The sequence below is a fragment of the Aphelocoma coerulescens genome, unplaced genomic scaffold (genome assembly GCF_041296385.1).
Source record: "Aphelocoma coerulescens isolate FSJ_1873_10779 unplaced genomic scaffold, UR_Acoe_1.0 HiC_scaffold_75, whole genome shotgun sequence".
NCBI lineage: Eukaryota > Metazoa > Chordata > Aves > Passeriformes > Corvidae > Aphelocoma > Aphelocoma coerulescens.
The window spans coordinates 1,931,814-1,949,617 of record NW_027184061.1 but is presented as its reverse complement, the minus strand read 5'-3'; the positions used below and the strand labels follow the sequence as shown (position 1 = coordinate 1,949,617).

The 17,804-nt window shown below is 59.6% G+C and overlaps 2 protein-coding genes across 2 annotated transcripts; both read right to left on the bottom strand.

The window, feature by feature from the left end:
* Positions 1–294: 294 nt before the first annotated feature.
* Positions 295–2,231, bottom strand: LOC138102436 (antifreeze protein Maxi-like). The gene is made up of 2 exons (XM_069000146.1): positions 2,066–2,231; positions 295–1,457 (listed from the first exon to the last, which is right to left on the bottom strand). Exons 1-2 carry the CDS (start codon positions 2,078–2,080, stop codon positions 447–449), a joined length of 1,026 nt encoding a protein of 341 aa, XP_068856247.1. The 5' UTR covers positions 2,081–2,231; the 3' UTR covers positions 295–446.
* A 1,570-nt stretch (positions 2,232–3,801) lies between these two features.
* Positions 3,802–12,588, bottom strand: LOC138102433 (uncharacterized). The gene is made up of 3 exons (XM_069000143.1): positions 12,525–12,588; positions 9,897–10,287; positions 3,802–4,277 (listed from the first exon to the last, which is right to left on the bottom strand). The coding sequence occupies exons 1-3, from the start codon at positions 12,546–12,548 to the stop codon at positions 3,802–3,804; spliced, it is 891 nt and encodes a 296-aa protein (XP_068856244.1). The 5' UTR covers positions 12,549–12,588.
* Positions 12,589–17,804: the final 5,216 nt, after the last annotated feature.

Sequence of the window (17,804 nt, the reverse complement as noted above, 5' to 3'; positions counted from 1 at the left end):
CAAATCCCCCCGAATTCACCCCAAATCCCCCCGAACTCTCCCCAAATCCCCCGAACTCTCCCCAAATCCCCCCGAACTCTCCCCAAATCCCCCCGAACCCTCCCCAAATCCCCCCGAATTCACCCCAAATCCCCCTGAACACTCCCCAAATCCCCCGAATTCTCCCCAAATCCCCCCGAACTCTCCCCAAATCCCCCCTCCCACCCCAAATTTCCCCCCCGGCCCCTCCCGGAGGATTTCCCTCTCCCGGCCGTCCCCAGCTGCCCCCAGTGACGTCACCCAGCAATTCCCGTCCCCGCTCGGGACAATTTTAATGAAAATCCCCCCAAATTCCCCAAATTCTGCTCCAACCCCACAGCGGGGGGGGGGGGGGAGGGGCCAAGTGACCCCCAGCGACGCCCCGGCCCCGATGACGTCACCGCCTCCATGACGTCACGGCGGTGACGTCACCGCCTCCGCAGCAGCCCCGGGATGTCCTCGATGGCCTCCCGGCACCTCGGGGCCACCTCGGGGCCACCGGGGCCGCTCACCAGGAGGTCGCGGAGGTGGCCGAGGGTCCCCAGCAGGTGCCGCGAGGCCAGGCTGGAGCTGGCTCGCCACAGCCGCTCGGCCTCGGCCACCGCGGCCACCGCGGCCTCGGGGACGTCGGGGGACGCCGCGTCGGTGGCCCGCGCCCCGTCCAGGGTGGCCTCGATGGCCCCGAGCCGGCGCAGCAGCTCCAGGGGCAGCGCCGCGGCCTTGGTGCACGCGGCCACCAAGCGCCCCAGCGGCCCCAGGGCCGCCTCCGCCCGCCGCTTCCTCGTGGCGGCCGCCCTCGCCTTGCTGGTGGCCACCGTGGCCTCCTCCATGGCCTTGGTGGCCGTCGCCACCTTGTCGGTGGCCGCGGCCACCTCGGTCTCGTACTCGGCCGCCGCTGAGGCCAAGGAGGCCTTGTCCGGGCCCTGGTCCGGGCCCTTGTCCAGGGCTTTGCCCAGGGCCTTGCCCAGGGCCTCCAGCAGCTGCCGGGTGGTGGCCACCAGGCTGTCCCTGGCCGTGCCCCAGCGGGCCATCTCGTCCCCCAGGTCCCCCGCGGTGGCCGCAGCGGTGGCCTCGGCGGTGGCCTCGGCGATGGCCGCATGCGCGCAGGCCTCACAGAGCTCGGTGGCCTCCCTGACCGCCTGGGCCCATTTGTCCGCCACCGTGGCCACCGAGTCCCGCCAGGCGGTGGCCTCGGCTGCCACGTGGGCCCAGGTGGCCCCCTGGCCGGCCCTGAGGGCGGCCAGGGCCTGGCCCAGGCGGGCGCTCCCCTGGTGGTCCAGGGTGTCTTGGAGGTGACCGATGAAGGCCACCAGGCCCTTGTGCAGGGACCACGGGGACACGGCCAGCTGGACGTCCCCATCCGCCCCGGCCACGGCGGCCGCCAGCTCGCCCAGGGTGGCCACCACGGCCACCAGCGACTCCAGCAGGGACGGGGACAGCTGGGGAGGGGACAGGGGAGGTGTGGTGGCACTTGTCCCCTGCCGGGGTCCCCTTTGGCCCCTCCCTGCAGGGCTCTGCTGTCCCCTCTGGGCACCCACCCTGCCCCCGTGTGCCCCCTGTCCCCTCCTGCCACCCTCTGTGTCCCCTCTGTCCCCTCCTGCCACCCCCTGTGTCCCCTGTGTCCCCCCCGTCCCCTCTGTCACCCCCTTGCCACCCCCTCCTCCCCCCGTTTCCCCCCTGCCACCCCCTGTGTCCCCCCTGTCCCTCTGCCACCCCCCCGTCCCCTCCTGCCACCCTCTGCCACCCTCTGTGTCCCCCACATCCCTCTGCCACCCCCCGTCCCCCACTGTCCCCTCCTGCCACCCCCCGTCCCCTCTGTCACCCCCTTGCCACCCCGTCCTCTTCCCCCTGTGCCCCCTCTGCCACCCCCGTCCCCTCCTGCCACCTTCTGCCACCCCCCTGTGTCCCCTCTGTCCCTCTGCCACGCCCTGTCCCCCCCGTGCCACCCCCCTGCCCCCCCTTGTCCCCTCCTGCCACCTCCCCGTCCCCTCTGTCACCCCCTTGCCACCCCCCTCCTCCTCCTCCCCCTCCCCCGCCATTGTCGCACCTCTCGGGGCTCCATGGCCGCTGGGGACGCTGCGGGGACGCCTTGGGGACACTCTGGGGACACCCGCGGGTGGGGGGATGGGGACACTGGGGGGACACTCGGGGGACACCCCGGGGACACCCCGGGGACACTCGGGGGCCACGCGGGGAAGCGGCGGCGGGGCCGGGGAGGGGGGGGAAGGGCGAGGGGACGTCACCGGCCCCGCCCCCCCCCGCCCGCGGGGCCACGCGGGGTCCCCGATGTCCCCCCGATGTCCCCTCAGTGTCCCCAACAGGACCCCACAAGCCCCGATGTCCCCTCATGACCCCACAATGTCCCCAACAGGACCCCGATGTCCCCTCAGGGTCCCCAAAAGAACCCCACAGGCCCCGATGTCCCCTCAGGTCCCCATAATGTCCCCAACAGGACCCCGATGTCCCCTCAGGACCCCGATGTCCCCTCAGGGTCCCCAAAAGAACCCCACAGGCCCCGATGTCCCCTCAGGTCCCCATAATGTCCCCAACAGGACCCCGATGTCCCCTCAGGGCCCCGATGTCCCCTCAGTGTCCCCAACAGGACCCTGATGTCCCCTCAGGGTCCCCAAAAGAACCCCACAGGCCCCGATGTCCCCTCAGGTCCCCACAATGTCCCCAACAGGACCCCGATGTCCCCTCAGGGTCCCCAAAAGAACCCCACAGGCCCCGATGTCCCCAACAGGACCCTGATGTCCCCTCAGTGTCCCCAAAAGGACCCCACAGGCCCCGATGTCCCCTCATGACCCCACAATGTCCCCAACAGGACCCCGATGTCCCCTCAGGGTCCCCAAAAGAGCCCCACAGGCCCCGATGTCCCCTCAGGGTCCCCAAAAGAACCCCACAGGCCCCGATGTCCCCTCAGGACCCCGATGTCACCTCAGGGTCCCCAAAAGAGCCCCACAGGCCCCGATGTCCCCAACAGGACCCGATGTCCCCTCAGGGTCCCCCAACAAGGCCCCAGCGTCCCCCCAGGGTCCCCAGCAGGGACAAAATGTCCCCCTCCATGTCCCCACATGACCCCAATGTCTCCGGAGGGTCCCCAGCAGGACCCCACAGGCCCCGATGTCCCCTCAGGGCCCCCAACAGGGCCCCAATGTCCCAAGTGTCCCCCCTGATGTCCCCAACAGGGCCCCAATGTCCCAAGTGTCCCCCCTGATGTCCCCAACAGGGCCCCGATGTCCCCAACAGGGCCCCACAGGCCCCAATGTCCCCAACAGGGCCCCAATGTCTCCCCTGATGTCCCCAACAGGGCCCCGATGTCACCCCCAATGTCCCCAACAGGGCCCCAATGTCCCCCCCGATGTCCCCAACAGGGCCCCGATGTCCCCCCTGATGTCCCCAACAGGGCCCCACAGGCCCCAATGTCCCCAACAGGGTCCCAATGTCCCCCCCGATGTCCCCAACAGGGCCCCACAGGCCCCAATGTCCCCAACAGGACCCCGATGTCCCCCCCGATGTCCCCAACAGGGTCCCAATGTCCCCCCCGATGTCCCCAACAGGGCCCCACAGGCCCCAATGTCCCCAACAGGACCTCGATGTCCCCCCCGATGTCCTGTTGGGGCCACTGGGGGAACCTCGGGGCCATCAAGGTGACCCCAAATCGGGGCAGGTGACTTTCGGGTGGCCCCGGTGCCCCCAAGGGAAGCACACGGGGGTGTCCGTCGGGGTGTCCCCAAGTCCCCACGCGGTGACAGTGCCACCCCCCATGTCCCCACCCCGTCCCTACACCTGTGCCACCAGCACCTCCAGTGCCACCTTCAGCTTCCGCATCACCTCCTTGTCCTCCCTGTCCCCCGATGTCCCCAAGGCCACCACGATGTCCTCGAGCACCCGGGCGCTCTCGGGGAACCCCTGTGCCATTGTCCCCCACGGTGTCACCTTCCTGTCCTCGGTGACGGCGGCCACCAACCTCCTCAGCGCGCCCGTCGCCCTCTCCAGCCGCCCCAGGGCGGCCGTGATGGCCGCGGCGGTGGCCCTGGTGGCCTCGGCGGCGGCCCTGGCGGCCACCACCTGCCGGGCACGGTCACGCAGGCGCTGGGCCGTGTCCCGCTGGTGGGCGGCGGCGGTGGCCAGGTGACGCCGCGATGTCCCCAAGTTCCACGCGGCCACCTCGCAGAGCACGGCCACCGTGCCCAGGGCCAGCAGGAGCTGAGCGTCCTTTGTCACCCCCAGGGCGGCGCGAACCGAGTCCAGGGACACTGCGGGGACAGAGGGGACACTGCAGAGGTGGCACCAGGGACACCAGAGCGGTGCCACCAGGGACACAGCAGTGGCACCGGGCCGGTGGCACCAGGGCTGTCCCAGGGGCCACCAGCCCAGTGTCACCAGTTCCATCCCAGTGCCACCATCTCATCCCATACCAGTGTCCCCCTCCCGGTGTCCCCAGTCCCACCCCAGTGTCCCCACCCCAGTGCCACCAGCTCGGTGTCATTCCAGGGCCACCACCCCAGTGTCACCAGTCCCATCCCAGTGCCACCGTCTCATCCCGTACCAGTGCCACCATCCCCGTGTCCCCAGTCCCATCCCAGTGTCCCCATCCCAGTGTCACCAACCCAGTCCTATCCCAGTGTCCCCAGTCCCGTCCCAGTGTCCCCACCCCAGTGCCACCAGCTCAGTGTCATTCCAGTGTCACCATCCCAGTGTCACCAGTCCCATCCCAGTGCCACCATCTCATCCCGTACCAGTGCCACCACCCCACTGTCCCCAGTCCTATCCCAGTGTCACCAGTTCCATCCCAGTGCCACCATCTCATCCCATACCAGTGTCCCCATCCCAGTGTCCCCACCCCAGTGCCACCAGCTCAGTGTCATTCCAGGGCCACCACCCCAGTGTCACCAGTCCCATCCCAGTGCCACCATCCCCGTGTCCCCGGTCCCATCCCAGTGTCCCCAGTCCCATCCCAGTGTCCCCATCCCAGTGTCACCAACCCAGTCCTATCCCAGTGTCCCCAGTCCCGTCCCAGTGTCCCCATCCCAGTGTCACCAACCCAGTCCTATCCCAGTGTCCCCAGTCCCGTCCCAGTGTCCCCACCCCAGTGCCACCAGCTCAGTGTCATCCCAGTGTCCCCATCCCACTGTCACCAGTCCTATCCCAGTGCCACCGTCTCATCCCGTAGCAGTGCCACCACCCCACTGTCCCCAGTCCTATCCCAGTGTCACCAGTTCTATCCCAGTGCCACCACCCCACTGTCCCCAGTCCTATCCCAGTGTCACCAGTTCTATCCCAGTGTCCCCACCCCAGTGTCCCCAGTCCCACCCCACTGTCCCCAGTTCCACCCCAGTGGCACCAGCCCAGTGTCCCCAGTCCTGTCCCAGTGCCACCACCCCAGTGCCACCAGCCCAGTGAGTCATCCCAGTGTGATCCCAGTGTCCCCACCCCAGTGTCCCCAGTCCCATACCAGTGTCCCCAGTTCTATTCCAGTGCCACTATCCCAGTGTCCCCAGTCCCCTCCCAGTGTCCCCACCCCAGTATCCCCAGTCCCACCCCAGTGTCTCCAGTCCCATCCCAGTGTCCCCACCCCAGTCCCCATCCCAGTGCCACCACCCCATTCTCACCATACCGATGTCACCAGCCCGATGTCACCAACCCAGTTCCACCCCAGTGTCCCCAGTCCCGTCCCAGTGCCACCACCCCAGTGCCACCAGCTCAGTGTCATTCCAGTGTCACCATCCCAGTGTCACCAGTCCCATCCCCGTGTCACCAGTCCCATCCCAGTGCCACCATCTCATCCCATCCCAGTGTCCCCAGTCCTATCCCAGTGTCCCCATCCCAGTGTCCCCAGTTCTATCCCAGTGTCCCCAGTCCCCTCCCAGTGTCCCCACCCCAGTGTCCCCAGTCCTATCCCAGTGTCCCCAGTCCCATCCCAGTGTCCCCACCCCAGTATCCCCAGTCCCACCCCAGTGTCTCCAGTCCCATCCCAGTGCCACCACCCCAGTGCCACCAGCTCAGTGTCATTCCAGTGTCACCATCCCAGTGTCACCAGTCCCATCCCAGTGCCACCATCTCATCCCATCCCAGTGTCCCCATCCCAGTGTCCCCAGTCCTATCCCAGTGTCCCCAGTCCTATCCCAGTGTCCCCATCCCAGTGTCCCCAGTCCTATCCCAGCATCCCCAGTTCTATCCCAGTGTCCCCATCCCAGTGTCCCCAGTTCCATCCCACTGTCCCCAGTCCTATCCCAGTGTCCCCATCCCAGTGCCACCACCCCATTCTCACCAGCCCAATGTCACCAACCCAGTCCTATCCCAGTGTCACCAGTCCCGTCCCAGTGTCCCCACCCCAGTGCCACCAGTCCCATCCCAGTGCCACCATCTCATCCCGTACCAGTGCCACCACCCCACTGTCCCCAGTCCTATCCCAGTGTCCCCAGTCCTATCCCAGTGCCACCATCCCACTGTCTCCAGTCCCCTCCCAGTGTCCCCAGTCCTATCCCAGTGCCACCATCCCAGTGTCACCAGTCCCCTCCCAGTGTCCCCAGTCCTGTCCCAGTGCCACCATCTCATCCCATCCCAGTGTCCCCCGTCCCATCCCACTGTCCCCAGTCCCACCCCAGTGGCACCACCCCACTGTCCCCAGTCCTATCCCAGTGCCACCAGCTCAGTGTCATCCCAGTGTCCCCAGTCCCATCCCAGTGCCACCAGCTCATCCCATCCCAGTGCCACCACCCCACTGTCCCCAGTCCTATCCCAGTTTCCCCAGTTCCAGCCCAGCATCCCCAGTGCCCTCCCAGTGTCCCCAGTCCTGTCCCAGTGCCACCATCCCATTATCCCCAATTCCACCCCAGTCTCCATCCCAGTATCCCCAGTTCCACCCCAGTACCCCCATTCCCCATCCCAGTGCCACCATCTCATCCCATCCCAGTGTCCCCATCCCAGTGTCCCCAGTCCCATCCCAGTGTCCCCAGTCCTATCCCAGTGTCCCCAGTTCCATCCCAGTATCACCAGTCCCATCCCAGTATCCCCAGTCCCCTCCCAGTGTCCCCAGTCCTGTCCCAGTGCCACCATCCCAGTGTCCCCAGTCCCATCCCAGTGTCGCCAGTCCCCATCCCAGTATCCCCAGTCCCCTCCCAGTGTCCCCTGTCCCCATCCCAGTGTCACCAGTCCCATCCCAGTATCCCCAGTCCCATCCCAGTGTCCCCATCCCAGTATCCCCAGTCCCATCCCAGTGTCCCCAGTCCTATCCCAGTGTCCCCATCCCAGTATCCCCAGTCCCATCCCAGTGTCCCCAGTCCCATCCCAGTGTCCCCAGTCCTGTCCCAGTGCCACCATCCCAGTGTCCCCAGTCCCATCCCAGTATCCCCAGTCCCCATCCCAATGTCCCCATCCCAGTATCCCCAGTCCCATCCCAGTATCCCCAGTCCCCATCCCAGTGTCCCCATCCCAGTATCCCCAGTCCCATCCCAGTATCCCCAGTCCCTATCCCAGTCCCCATCCCGGGGCAGGGGAAGGTCTCTACTGGTCTGCAGGGCTCCATACTGGTCTACACTGGTCCATACTGGTCTGTACTGGTTCCCTGTGTCTCCTGCTGCCCCATACTGGTCTATACTGGTCCACACTGGTCTATACTGGTCTGAACTGGTTCCCACTGCTCTATATTGGTTCATACTGATCCATACTGGTTTATACTGGTTCCCACTGCTGTACACTGGTCTATACTGGTCTATACTGGTTTATACTGGTCCCTATTGGTCAGGGCAGGGGAAAGTTCCTCCTGGTCTGTAGAAACTCATACTGGTTTATACTGGTCTGAACTGGTCCCCACTGCTCTGTACTGGTCCCCACTGCTCCCTGCTACTATATACTGGTTCATACTGGTCTAAACTGGTCTATACTGGTCAGGGCAGGGGAAAGTATCTACTGGTCTGTAGCCATTCATACTGGTTTATATTGGTTTATACTGGTTAATACTGGTCCATATTGATTTATATTGGTTTATACTGGTTTATATTGGTTTATATTGTTTTATACTGGTTTATACTGCTCTATACTGGTCTATACTGGTTCATACTGGTTAATACTGGTTTAAATTGGTTTATACTGGTTAATGCTGGTTTATATTGGTTTTATACTGGTTTATACTGTTCTATACTGGTTTATACTGCTCTATACTGCTCTATACCGGTTTATACTGGTTTATATTGGTTTATACTGGTCTATACTGGTTTATACTGGTTTATATTGGTTTATATTGGTTTATACCGCTCTATACTAGTTTATACCGCTCTATACTGGTTTATACTGGTTTATATTGGTTTATACTGGTTTATACTGGTTTATACTGGTTTATATTGGTTTATACTGGTTTATATTGGTTTATACTGGTTTATACTGGTTTATATTGGTTAATACTGGTTAATACTGGTTTATATTGGTTTATACTGGTCTATACTGGTTTATACTGGTTAATATTGGTTTATACTGGTTAATACTGGTTTATACTGGTCTATACTGGTCTATACTGGTTTATATTGGTTTATACTGGTCTATACTGGTTTATATTGGTTTATACTGGTCTATACTGGTTTATACTGGTCTATACTGTTTTATACTGGCTTATATTGGTTTATACTGCTCTATACTGGTTTATACTGGTCTATACTGGTTTATACTGGTTTATATTGGTTTATACTGGTTTATACTGATCGATACTGGTTTATATTGGTTTATACTGGTTTATACTGGTTAATATTGGTTTATACTGGTTTATACTGGTCTATACTGGTCTATACTGGTTTATACTGGTTTATATTGGTTTATACTGGTCTATACTGGTTTATACTGGTTTATATTGGTTTATACTGCTTTATACTGGTCTATACTGTTTTATACTGGTCTATACTGGTTTATACTGGTTTATATTGGTTTATACTGCTCTATACTGGTTTATACTGGTCTATACTGGTTTATACTGGTTTATATTGGTTTATACTGGTCAGGGCAGGGGAAAGTCTCTACTGGTGTGTAGCCATTGATACTGGTTTGTACTGGTCTGTACTGGTCTGAACTGGTCCCCACTTCTCAGTAGTGCTTCATACTCATCTGTAATGCCCTATACTGGTCTATACTGGTTTGAACTGGTTCATACTGGTCTGGACTGGTCTACACTGGTCAGGGCAGGGGAAAGTCTCTGCTGGTCTGTAGAAACTCGTACTGGTCCTTACTGGTCACCACTGGTCCATACTGGTTCCCTATGCCCCACACCGCCCCCTACTGGTTCCTACTGGTCTATACTGGTCCATACTGGTTCATACTGGTCTGAACTGGTCTATACTGGTCAGGGCAGGGGAAAGTCTCTGCTGGTCTGTAGCCATTCATACTGGCCCATACTGGTCTGTAAACCAGTCCCCACTGCTCTGTACTGGTCTGTACTGATTTTTACTGCTCCATACTGGTCCATACTGGTCTATACTGGTCTATACTGGTCCATACTGGTCCATACTGGTCCATACTGGTCCACACTGGTTTTTACTCACGCACAGCCGCGCACAGCACCGTCAGCCCCATGGCCGCGCCCTGCCCGGCCCAGAGCCCACCCATCCAAACTGGTCTGTACTGGTTCCCTGTGCTCCACACCGGCCCATACTGGTCCACACTGGTCCATACTGGTCCGTACTGGTTTATACTGGTCCATACTGGTTTTTACTCACGCACAGCCGCGCACAGCACCGTCAGCCCCATGGCCGCGCCCTGCCCGGCCCAGAGCCCGCCCATCCAAACTGGTCTGTACTGGTTCCCTGTGCCCCACACCGGCCCATATTGGTTTCTACTGGTCCATACTGGTCCATACTGGTTTATACTGGTCCATACTGGTTTTTACTCACACACAGCCGCGCACAGCACCGTCAGCCCCATGGCCGCACCCTGCCCGGCCCGCAGCCAGCGCTGCCACCCCTGGAGCCTCTCCTGCTCCTTCTGCAGCTTCTCCGCCGCCCGCTCGGCCTCGGCGCCGCCGTGCCGCAGCAGCTCCTCGTCCTCGTCCTTGGCCACCGACGGCTCCGTGGCCACCGGGGGGGTCCACGCGTGCCACAGGGCCTCGTGCAGCCGCTGCAGCGCCTCCTGGGCCTCGGCCAGCACGGCCTTGGCCTGCTCCAGCGCCTCGGGGATGGTGGCCGCTGTCCCCAAGGCCTCGGCCAGGCCCACCAGGGCCGCCAGCGCCCGGTCCCGCATGTCCCTCGACTGGGCCACCTCGGGGGGGAGGGGCGGGGGGGACACCTGGGGACAGGGGGAGAGGGGGGTTGGGGGGATGTGCCCCCAGTTCCAGCCCAGTGTCACCAGTTCCAGCCCAGTGCCCCCAGTTCCAGCCCAGTGTCACCAGTTCCAGCCCAGTGCCCCCAGTTCCATCCCAGTGTCACCAGTTCCAGCCCAGTGTCCCCAGTTCCAGCCCAGTGTCCCCAGTTCTCTCCCAGTGTCCCCAGTTCTAGCCCAGTGTCCCCAGTTCCAGCCCAGTGTCCCCAGTTCTCTCCCAGTGCCCCCAGTTCCAGCCCAGTGCCCCCAGTTCCAGCCCAGTGTCACCAGTTCCAGCCCAGTGCCCCCAGTTCCATCCCAGTGTCCCCAGTTCCGTCCCGGTGTCCCCAGTTCCAGCCCAGTGTCCCCAGTTCCGTCCCGGTGTCCCCAGTTCCAGCCCAGTGTCCCCAGTTCTATCCCAGTGTCCCCAGTTCCGTCCCAGTGTCCCCAGTTCTCTTCCAGTGCCACCAGTTCCAGCCCAGTGTCACCAGTTCTGTCCCAGTGTCCCCAGTTCCATCCCAGTGCCCCCAGTTCCAGCCCAGTGTCCCCAGTTCCAGCCCAGTGCCCCCAGTTCCAGCCCAGTGTCCCCAGTTCCATCCCAGTGTCCCCAGTTCTCTCCCAGTGCCCCCAGTTCCAGCCCAGTGTCCCCAGTTCTCTCCCAGTGCCACCAGTTCCATCCCAGTGCCCCCAGTTCTCTCCCAGTGCCACCAGTTCCATCCCAGTGCCCCCAGTTCCAGCCCAGTGTCCTCAGCTCCATCCCAGTGTCCCCAGTTCTCTCCCAGTGTCCCCAGTTCCATCCCAGTGTCCCCAGTTCTCTCCCAGTGCCCCCAGTTCCAGCCCAGTGCCACCAGTTCCAGCCCAGTGTTCCCAGTCCCCTCCCAGTGTCACCACCTCAGTGTCATCATCCCAGTGCCACCAGTCCGCTCCCAGTGTCCCAAATCCCCTCCCAGTGTCCCCAGTCCCACTGTCACCAACCCAGTGTCCCCAGTCCTCTCCCAGTGCCACCAGTTCCATCCCAGCACCACCAGTTCCATCCCAGTGTCCCCAGTCCTCTACCAGGGTCACCATCTCAGTGTCACCATCCCAGTGTCCCCAGTCCTCTCCCAGTGTCCCCAGTTCTATCCCAGTGTCCCAGTCCCCTCCCAGTGTCACCAGCCCAGTGTTCCCAGTCCTCTCCCAGTGTCCCCAGTTCCATCCCAGTGTCCCCAGGGGACATGGGGGGAGTCCCAGGGATTTTGGGGTGTCCCAGGTGAGGTTTGGGGGGGGTCCCAGGTGAGGCTCCCAAGGGATTTGGGGGGTTCCAGCTGTTGGGGAGGGTCCCAGGTGAGGTTTTGGGGGGCTCAGGTGAGGGGTCCCCAGGTATTTGGGAGGGTCCTGGGTGTCCTGGGGGGGCTTTGGGGGGTCCCAAGGGATTTGGGGGGGGTCTCAGGTGAGGTTTGGGGGGGTCCCAGGTGAGGTTTGGGGGGGGTCCCAGGTGAGGTTTTGGGGGGTCCCAGGTGAGGTTTTGGGGATCCCCAGTGAGAGTTCCAGGTGAGGTTTGGGGGGTCCCAGGGGTCCTGGGGGGGGATTTGGGGGGGTCCCAGGTGAGGTTTTGGGGATCCCCTGTGTGAGTCCCCAGAGGTTTGGGGGGCCCCAGGTGAGGTGGGGAGGGGGCTCAGGTGGGACCCGGGTGGGGTCCTGGGTGTCCTGGGGGGTCTCAGCTGAGGTTCCCCGGGAATTTGGGGCTTTCCAGGTGAGAATTCTCAGGGATTTGGGGCTTCCCAGGTTCCCAGCTGAGGCTCCCAGGAGGTTTTGGGGTGCCCAGGTGAGGTTTTGGGGGGTCCCACCTGAACCTCCCCAGGAATTTGGGGGATCCCAGCTGAGGTTCCCCAAGGACTTGGGGCTTTCCAGATGAGAATTCTCAGGGATTTGGGGCTTCCCAGGTTCCCAGCTGACGCTCCCGGGAGGTTTTGGGGTTCCCAGGTGCCCAGGTGAGGTTTTGGGGGGTCCCACCTGAACCTCCCCAGGAACTCGGGGGGGTCCCACCCCCATTTTCTCCCTCTCCGGCCCCTCCGGACTCCGCGCACTCCGGAACTTTCCACTTCCCTTTTCCCTCCCGGCCGCACCCACGGCCCTGGGGGCTCCCAAATCCCCCCCAAATCCCCCCAAAATCCCCCAAATTCCCCCCAAACCCCCCTCAGGTACCCGGCCTGGGGGGTCCTCTCGGGGCTTTTGGGGGTCCCGACCTTGGGCTCCATCTCCAGCAGCATCCAGAGGCTCCGGCTGCAACTGTGAGGGCCGAGGGCGTCAAGGGTGAGAGGAGGGAGGGACCCACGCCCTGATCCTCCCCCGCGCCGGGCAGAATTTGCCCTGCCAGGACCTCATTGACCCTTTCGGGGCCGGGTTTAACCCCTCAAGGCCCTGATTTATCCCCCAGGGCTCCATTTCCCCTTCCAGGACATGGATTTACCCCTTCAGGACCCATTTACCGCACCCGGAGCTTTGATTTCTCCTTCCAGGACTCTGATTTATCCCCTCAGGACCTCATTTTTAGTTCCGGGACCCCATTTAATCCCTCAGGGGCCTTCTTTACCCTTCCAGGACCCCCATTTACCCCCCTCAGGACCCGTTTATCCCACCCAGGGCCTGGATTTCCCCTTCCAGGACCCCCATTTACCCCCTCAGGACCCGTTTATCCCACCCAGGGCCTGGATTTCCCCTTCCAGGACCCCCATTTACCCCCTCAGGACCCCAGTTACCCTTTCGAGACCCCCATTTATCCCTCCAGGGCCCCATTTCCCCTTCCAGGACCCCATTTGTCCCCTCAGGACCCATTTACCCCACCCAGGGCCTTGATTTCCCCTTCCAGGACCCCCCCCGTTACCATGGAAACCAAACCCATCAAGGCCTGGTCGCTTCCGGGTGTGGTTTCCATGGGGACAGGGGGGTCCTGAGGGGGTTATTGGGGTCCTGGAAGGGTAAAAGGGCTCTTTAGGGGTTCAGTGGGGTCCTGGAAGGGTAAATGGGGGTCCTGAGGGGGTGAATGGGGTCCTGGCAGGGGGAATGAGGGTCCTGAGGGGGTGAAGGGCATCCTAGGGATGTAATTCAGGGTCCTGGAAGGGCAGATCAGGGCCCCAAGGGCGTAAATGAGGTCCTGAAAGGGTAAATGAGGGTCCTGAGGAGGTAAATGAGGGTCCTGAAAGGGTAAATGAGAGTCCTGAAAGGGTAAATGAGGGTCCTGAAAGGGTAAACGGGCTCCTGACAGGGTAAATGGGGTCCTGAAAGGGTAAATGAGGGTCCTGAGGGGGTAAATGAGGGTCCTGAGGGGGGTAGATCACGGTCCTGGCAGGGTAAATGAGGGTCCTGAATTCCATCTGTAGGACCCCATTTAACCCTTCAGAACCTTCATTTACCCTGCCAGGACCTCATGACCCCCCCTCAGAACGCTGATTTACCCTGCCAGGACCCTGACCCCTTTCCCCCCTTTCAAGGCCCCGTTTCCCCTTCCAGGACCCCGCTTAGCCCCTCTCGGACCCTTCTTTCACCTTCCAGGACCCCATTTACCCCCTCAGGACCCGCCCCTTTTCCCTTCCAGGACCCCATTCCCGCCCTCCCGGCTCGGCCCCGCCCTCAGGCCCCGCCCCCGAGCGCTGATTGGTCCGTGAGGGGAGGGGGCGGGGCCAAGGGGGAGGGGGCGGGGCCTGAGCCGAGCGCGGGAATCGAAACCGAAATGGGGGGGGAGGGGAGGGACCCCCAAATCCCCGGAATTCCCAAAAAGCGGGACCCGGGACCCCCCAAATCCCCGGAATTCCCAAAAAACGGGACGCGGGATCCCCCAAATCCCCGGAATTCCTGAAAAAAAGGGGACCCGGGACCCCCAAATCCCCGGAATTCCCCAAAAAAAACGGGACCTGGGACCCCCAAATCCCGGGAATTCCCAAAAAAAGGCACCCGGGACCCCCCAAATCCCGGGAATTCTCAAAACACGGGACCCGGGACCTCCCAAATCCCGGGAATTGCCAAAAAACGGGACCCGGGATCCCCCAAATCCCCGGAATTCCTGAAAAAAACGGGACCCGGGACCCCCCAAATCCCGGGAATTCCCAAAAAACGGGACCCGGGATCCCCAAATCCCCGGAATTCCCAAAAAAAAAGGGACCCGGTACCCCCCAAATCCCGGGAATTCCCAAAAAACGGGACCCGGGACCTCCCAAATCCCGGGAATTCCTAAAATGGGACCCCCAAATCCCGGGAATTCCCAAAAAACGGGACCCGAGACCCCCAAATCCCCGGAATTCCTGAAAAAACGGGACCCGGGATCCCCCAAATCCCGGGAATTCCCAAAAAACGGGACCTGGGATCCCCCAAATCCCGGGAATTCCTAAAATGGGACCCTGAAATCCCCGGAATCCCCCCAAAAACGGGAACCGGGACCCCCCAAATCCCGGGAATTCCCAAAAAAACGGGAGCCGGGACCCCCCAAATCCCGGGAATTCCCGGGAATCCCAAGGCCGGACCCTGTGGGAGCCTCTGGGGAAATTCCCGGAGTTTTGGGGGAGTTTGGGGTGGGAAAATCCCTCCTGGAATTCCGAGGGAATCCGGGCTGGAATCGGGACGGGAGGGAGCGGATTTGGGGAGAGAAAGGGGAAATTTGGGCAAAGGGGAGGGGGGAAAGGGGGAAATGGGGGGAAATGGGGGAAAAAGGAGGGAAAGGGAAAAAATCGGGAAAATGGGGATGGAAAGGGGGAAAAAATGGGGAAAAAATGGGGGAAAATGGGAAAAATGGGGAAAAATGGGGAAAAATGGGAAAAATGGGGAAAAATGGGAAAAAATAGGGAAAAAGGGGGGGAAAGCGAAAAATGAGGGAAGGGGGGGAAGGAAAAAGGGGGAAAAATGGGGGGAAAAGGAGAAAAAATGGGAAAAAATGGAAAGAAATAGGAAAAAATAGGGAAAAAAGGGGGGGAGAAGGGGAAAGTGGGGAAAACGGGGAAAAAAGGGAAAAAATGGGGGGAAAGGGGGAAAAAATGGGGAGAAATAGGAAAAATGGGGGGGGAAGGGGGAAAGATGGGGAAAATGGGAAAAAAAAGGGAAAAATGGGGGGAAAAAGGGGAAAATGGGGAAAAAGAGAAAAGATGGGAAAAAAGGAGGGGCTGGAAAGGGGGGAAAAGGGGGGGAAATGGTAAAAAATGGGGAAAAATGAAAAGATGGGGGGAAAATGGGGGGGAAGAGGGGAAAATGCGGGAAAAAGGGAAAAAATGGGAAAAAAAGCGGGGGGAAAGGGGGGAAAATGGGGGAAAATGGGGGAAAATGGGGGAAAAGAGAAAAGATGGGAAAAAAGGGAAAAAAGGGGGAGAAAGAGAGAAAAAAGAAAAAAATGGGGAAAATGGGAAAAAAAGGAGCATGGAAAGGGAAAAATGGGGAGAAAAGGGAAAAATGGGGGAAATGGGGGAAAAAGGGGAGAAAGGAGGGAAAGGGGGAAAATCGGAAAAAATGGGGATGAAAAGGGGGAAAAATGAGGGGAGAATGGGAAAAATGGGGAAAATGGGAAAAAATAGGGAAAAAAGGGAAAAAATGGGGGGAAAAGGAGAAAAAAGGGGAGAAATAGGAAAAATGGGGGGGGAAGGGGGAAAGATGGGGAAAATGGGGAAAAAAGGGAAAAATGGGGAAAAGGGGGAAAAATGGGGGGAAATGGGAAAAAAGGGGGAAAATGAGGATGGAAAGGGGGAAAGGGGAGAAAAGGGAAAAATGGGGAAAAACAGGGAAAAAAGGGGGAAAAAAGGGAAGAAATGGGAAAAAATGGGAAAAAGCGAAAAATGAGGGAAAGGGGGGGAAGGAAAAAGGGAGGGAAATGGGGGGAAAAGGAGAAAAAATGGGAAAAAAATGGGAAAAAATGGGAAAAAATGGAAAGAAATAGGAAAAAATAGGGGGGGAGAAGGGGAAAGTGGGGAAAACGGGGAAAAAAGGGAAAAAATGGGGGGAAAGGGGGAAAAAGGGGGAAAAATGAGGATGGAAAGGGGGAAAGGGGAGAAAAGGGAAAAATGGGGAAAACAGGGAAAAAAGGGGGAAAAACCGGGAATAAAGGGGGAGAAAAAGGGAAAAAATGGGAAAAAATGGGAAAAATGGGAAAAAATGAGAAAAAATGGGAAAAAATGGGAAAAAGCGAAAAATGAGGGAAAGGGGGGAAGGAAAAAGGGAGGGAAATGGGGGAAAAGGAGAAAAAATGGGAAAAAATGGGAAAAATGGGAGAAAAAAGGGGGAAAAGGGGGAGAGGGGAAAAATGGGGGAAATGGGGAAATTGGAAAAAGGGGAAAAGGAGGAGAAAAAGGGAAAAAGGGAAAAAATGGGGGAAAACGGAGGAAAAAAAGGAGGAGGGAAAGGGAAGAAAAGGGAAAAATGGGGGGAAATGGGGGAAAAAGGAGGAAAAAGGGGAAAATGGGGAAAAAGGGGAAAAAACAGGGAAAAATGGGGAAGAAAGGGGAAAATGGGAAAAAGGGGAAAAAGGGGGAATAGAGGGGGGGAAATGGGGGAAAAAACGGGAAAAAGAGGGAGAAAAAGGGAAAAAATGGGGGAAAATGGGGAGAAAAAGGGGAAAAAGTGGGATAAGTTCGGTTCGGGGATTTGTGGGAGCGGCGGGGATGCGGCGTTAATTGGGGCGTTAATTGGGGCGTTAATTGGGGCGTTAATTGGGGCGTTAATTAAGTGGGATGACGAAATCCCGGGAGAGGAGCCCCACCCGGGATCATCGGATTCTTGGGAAGCGCCCGCGGGCGGAGGGAAAAGCGCCGGGAATTGGGGGAATTTGGGGGAATTTGGGGGAATTTGGGGGAATTTGGGGGAATTTGGGGGAATTTCGGCTCCTCCAGGAAATGGGAAAAGCGGGAAAAGGGAAAGGAAAGGGGGAAAATGAGGATGAAAGGAGGAGAAGGTCGGGAATGGAGGGGACGGGGAATGTTCCGGGAGCTTCTGGAGCAAAAAGCGCCGAATTCCAGGGAAAATCGCCCGGAATTTCGGGAGAATCCGCGAATCGGAGCCTCGGAAGGGGCGTTAAAAGTGGGGTTTTTATCCCAGGGAATTCCTGGATTTTAGTGCTCCAAAATGGGATAAAAAGGGGATTTTTCCCGGGAATTCCTGGATTTTAGTGCTCTAAAATGGGATAAAAAGGGGATTTTTCCCGGGAATTCCCGGTTTTCCGGGTTTTTTTTATCGCTGGGAAATCAACGTTTTATCCCAGGTGCTAAAATCCAGGAATTTCCTGGAAAATCAACGTTTTATCCCAATTTGGGGCATTAAGATCCCCCCAAAAATCCGCCCAGGACCTCCCCAAAATCCCCTCAGGATCCCCCAGAATCCGCCCAGGACCCCCCAGAATCCGCCCGGGACCCCTCAAAATCCGCCCAGGATCCCCCAAAATCCCCTCAGGACCCCCCAAATCCCCCCAGAATCCGCCCAGGACCCCCGAAAATCCCCCCAGGGCCCCCCAAATCCCCTCAGGACCCCCCAAAAATCCCCCCAGGACCCCCCAAAAT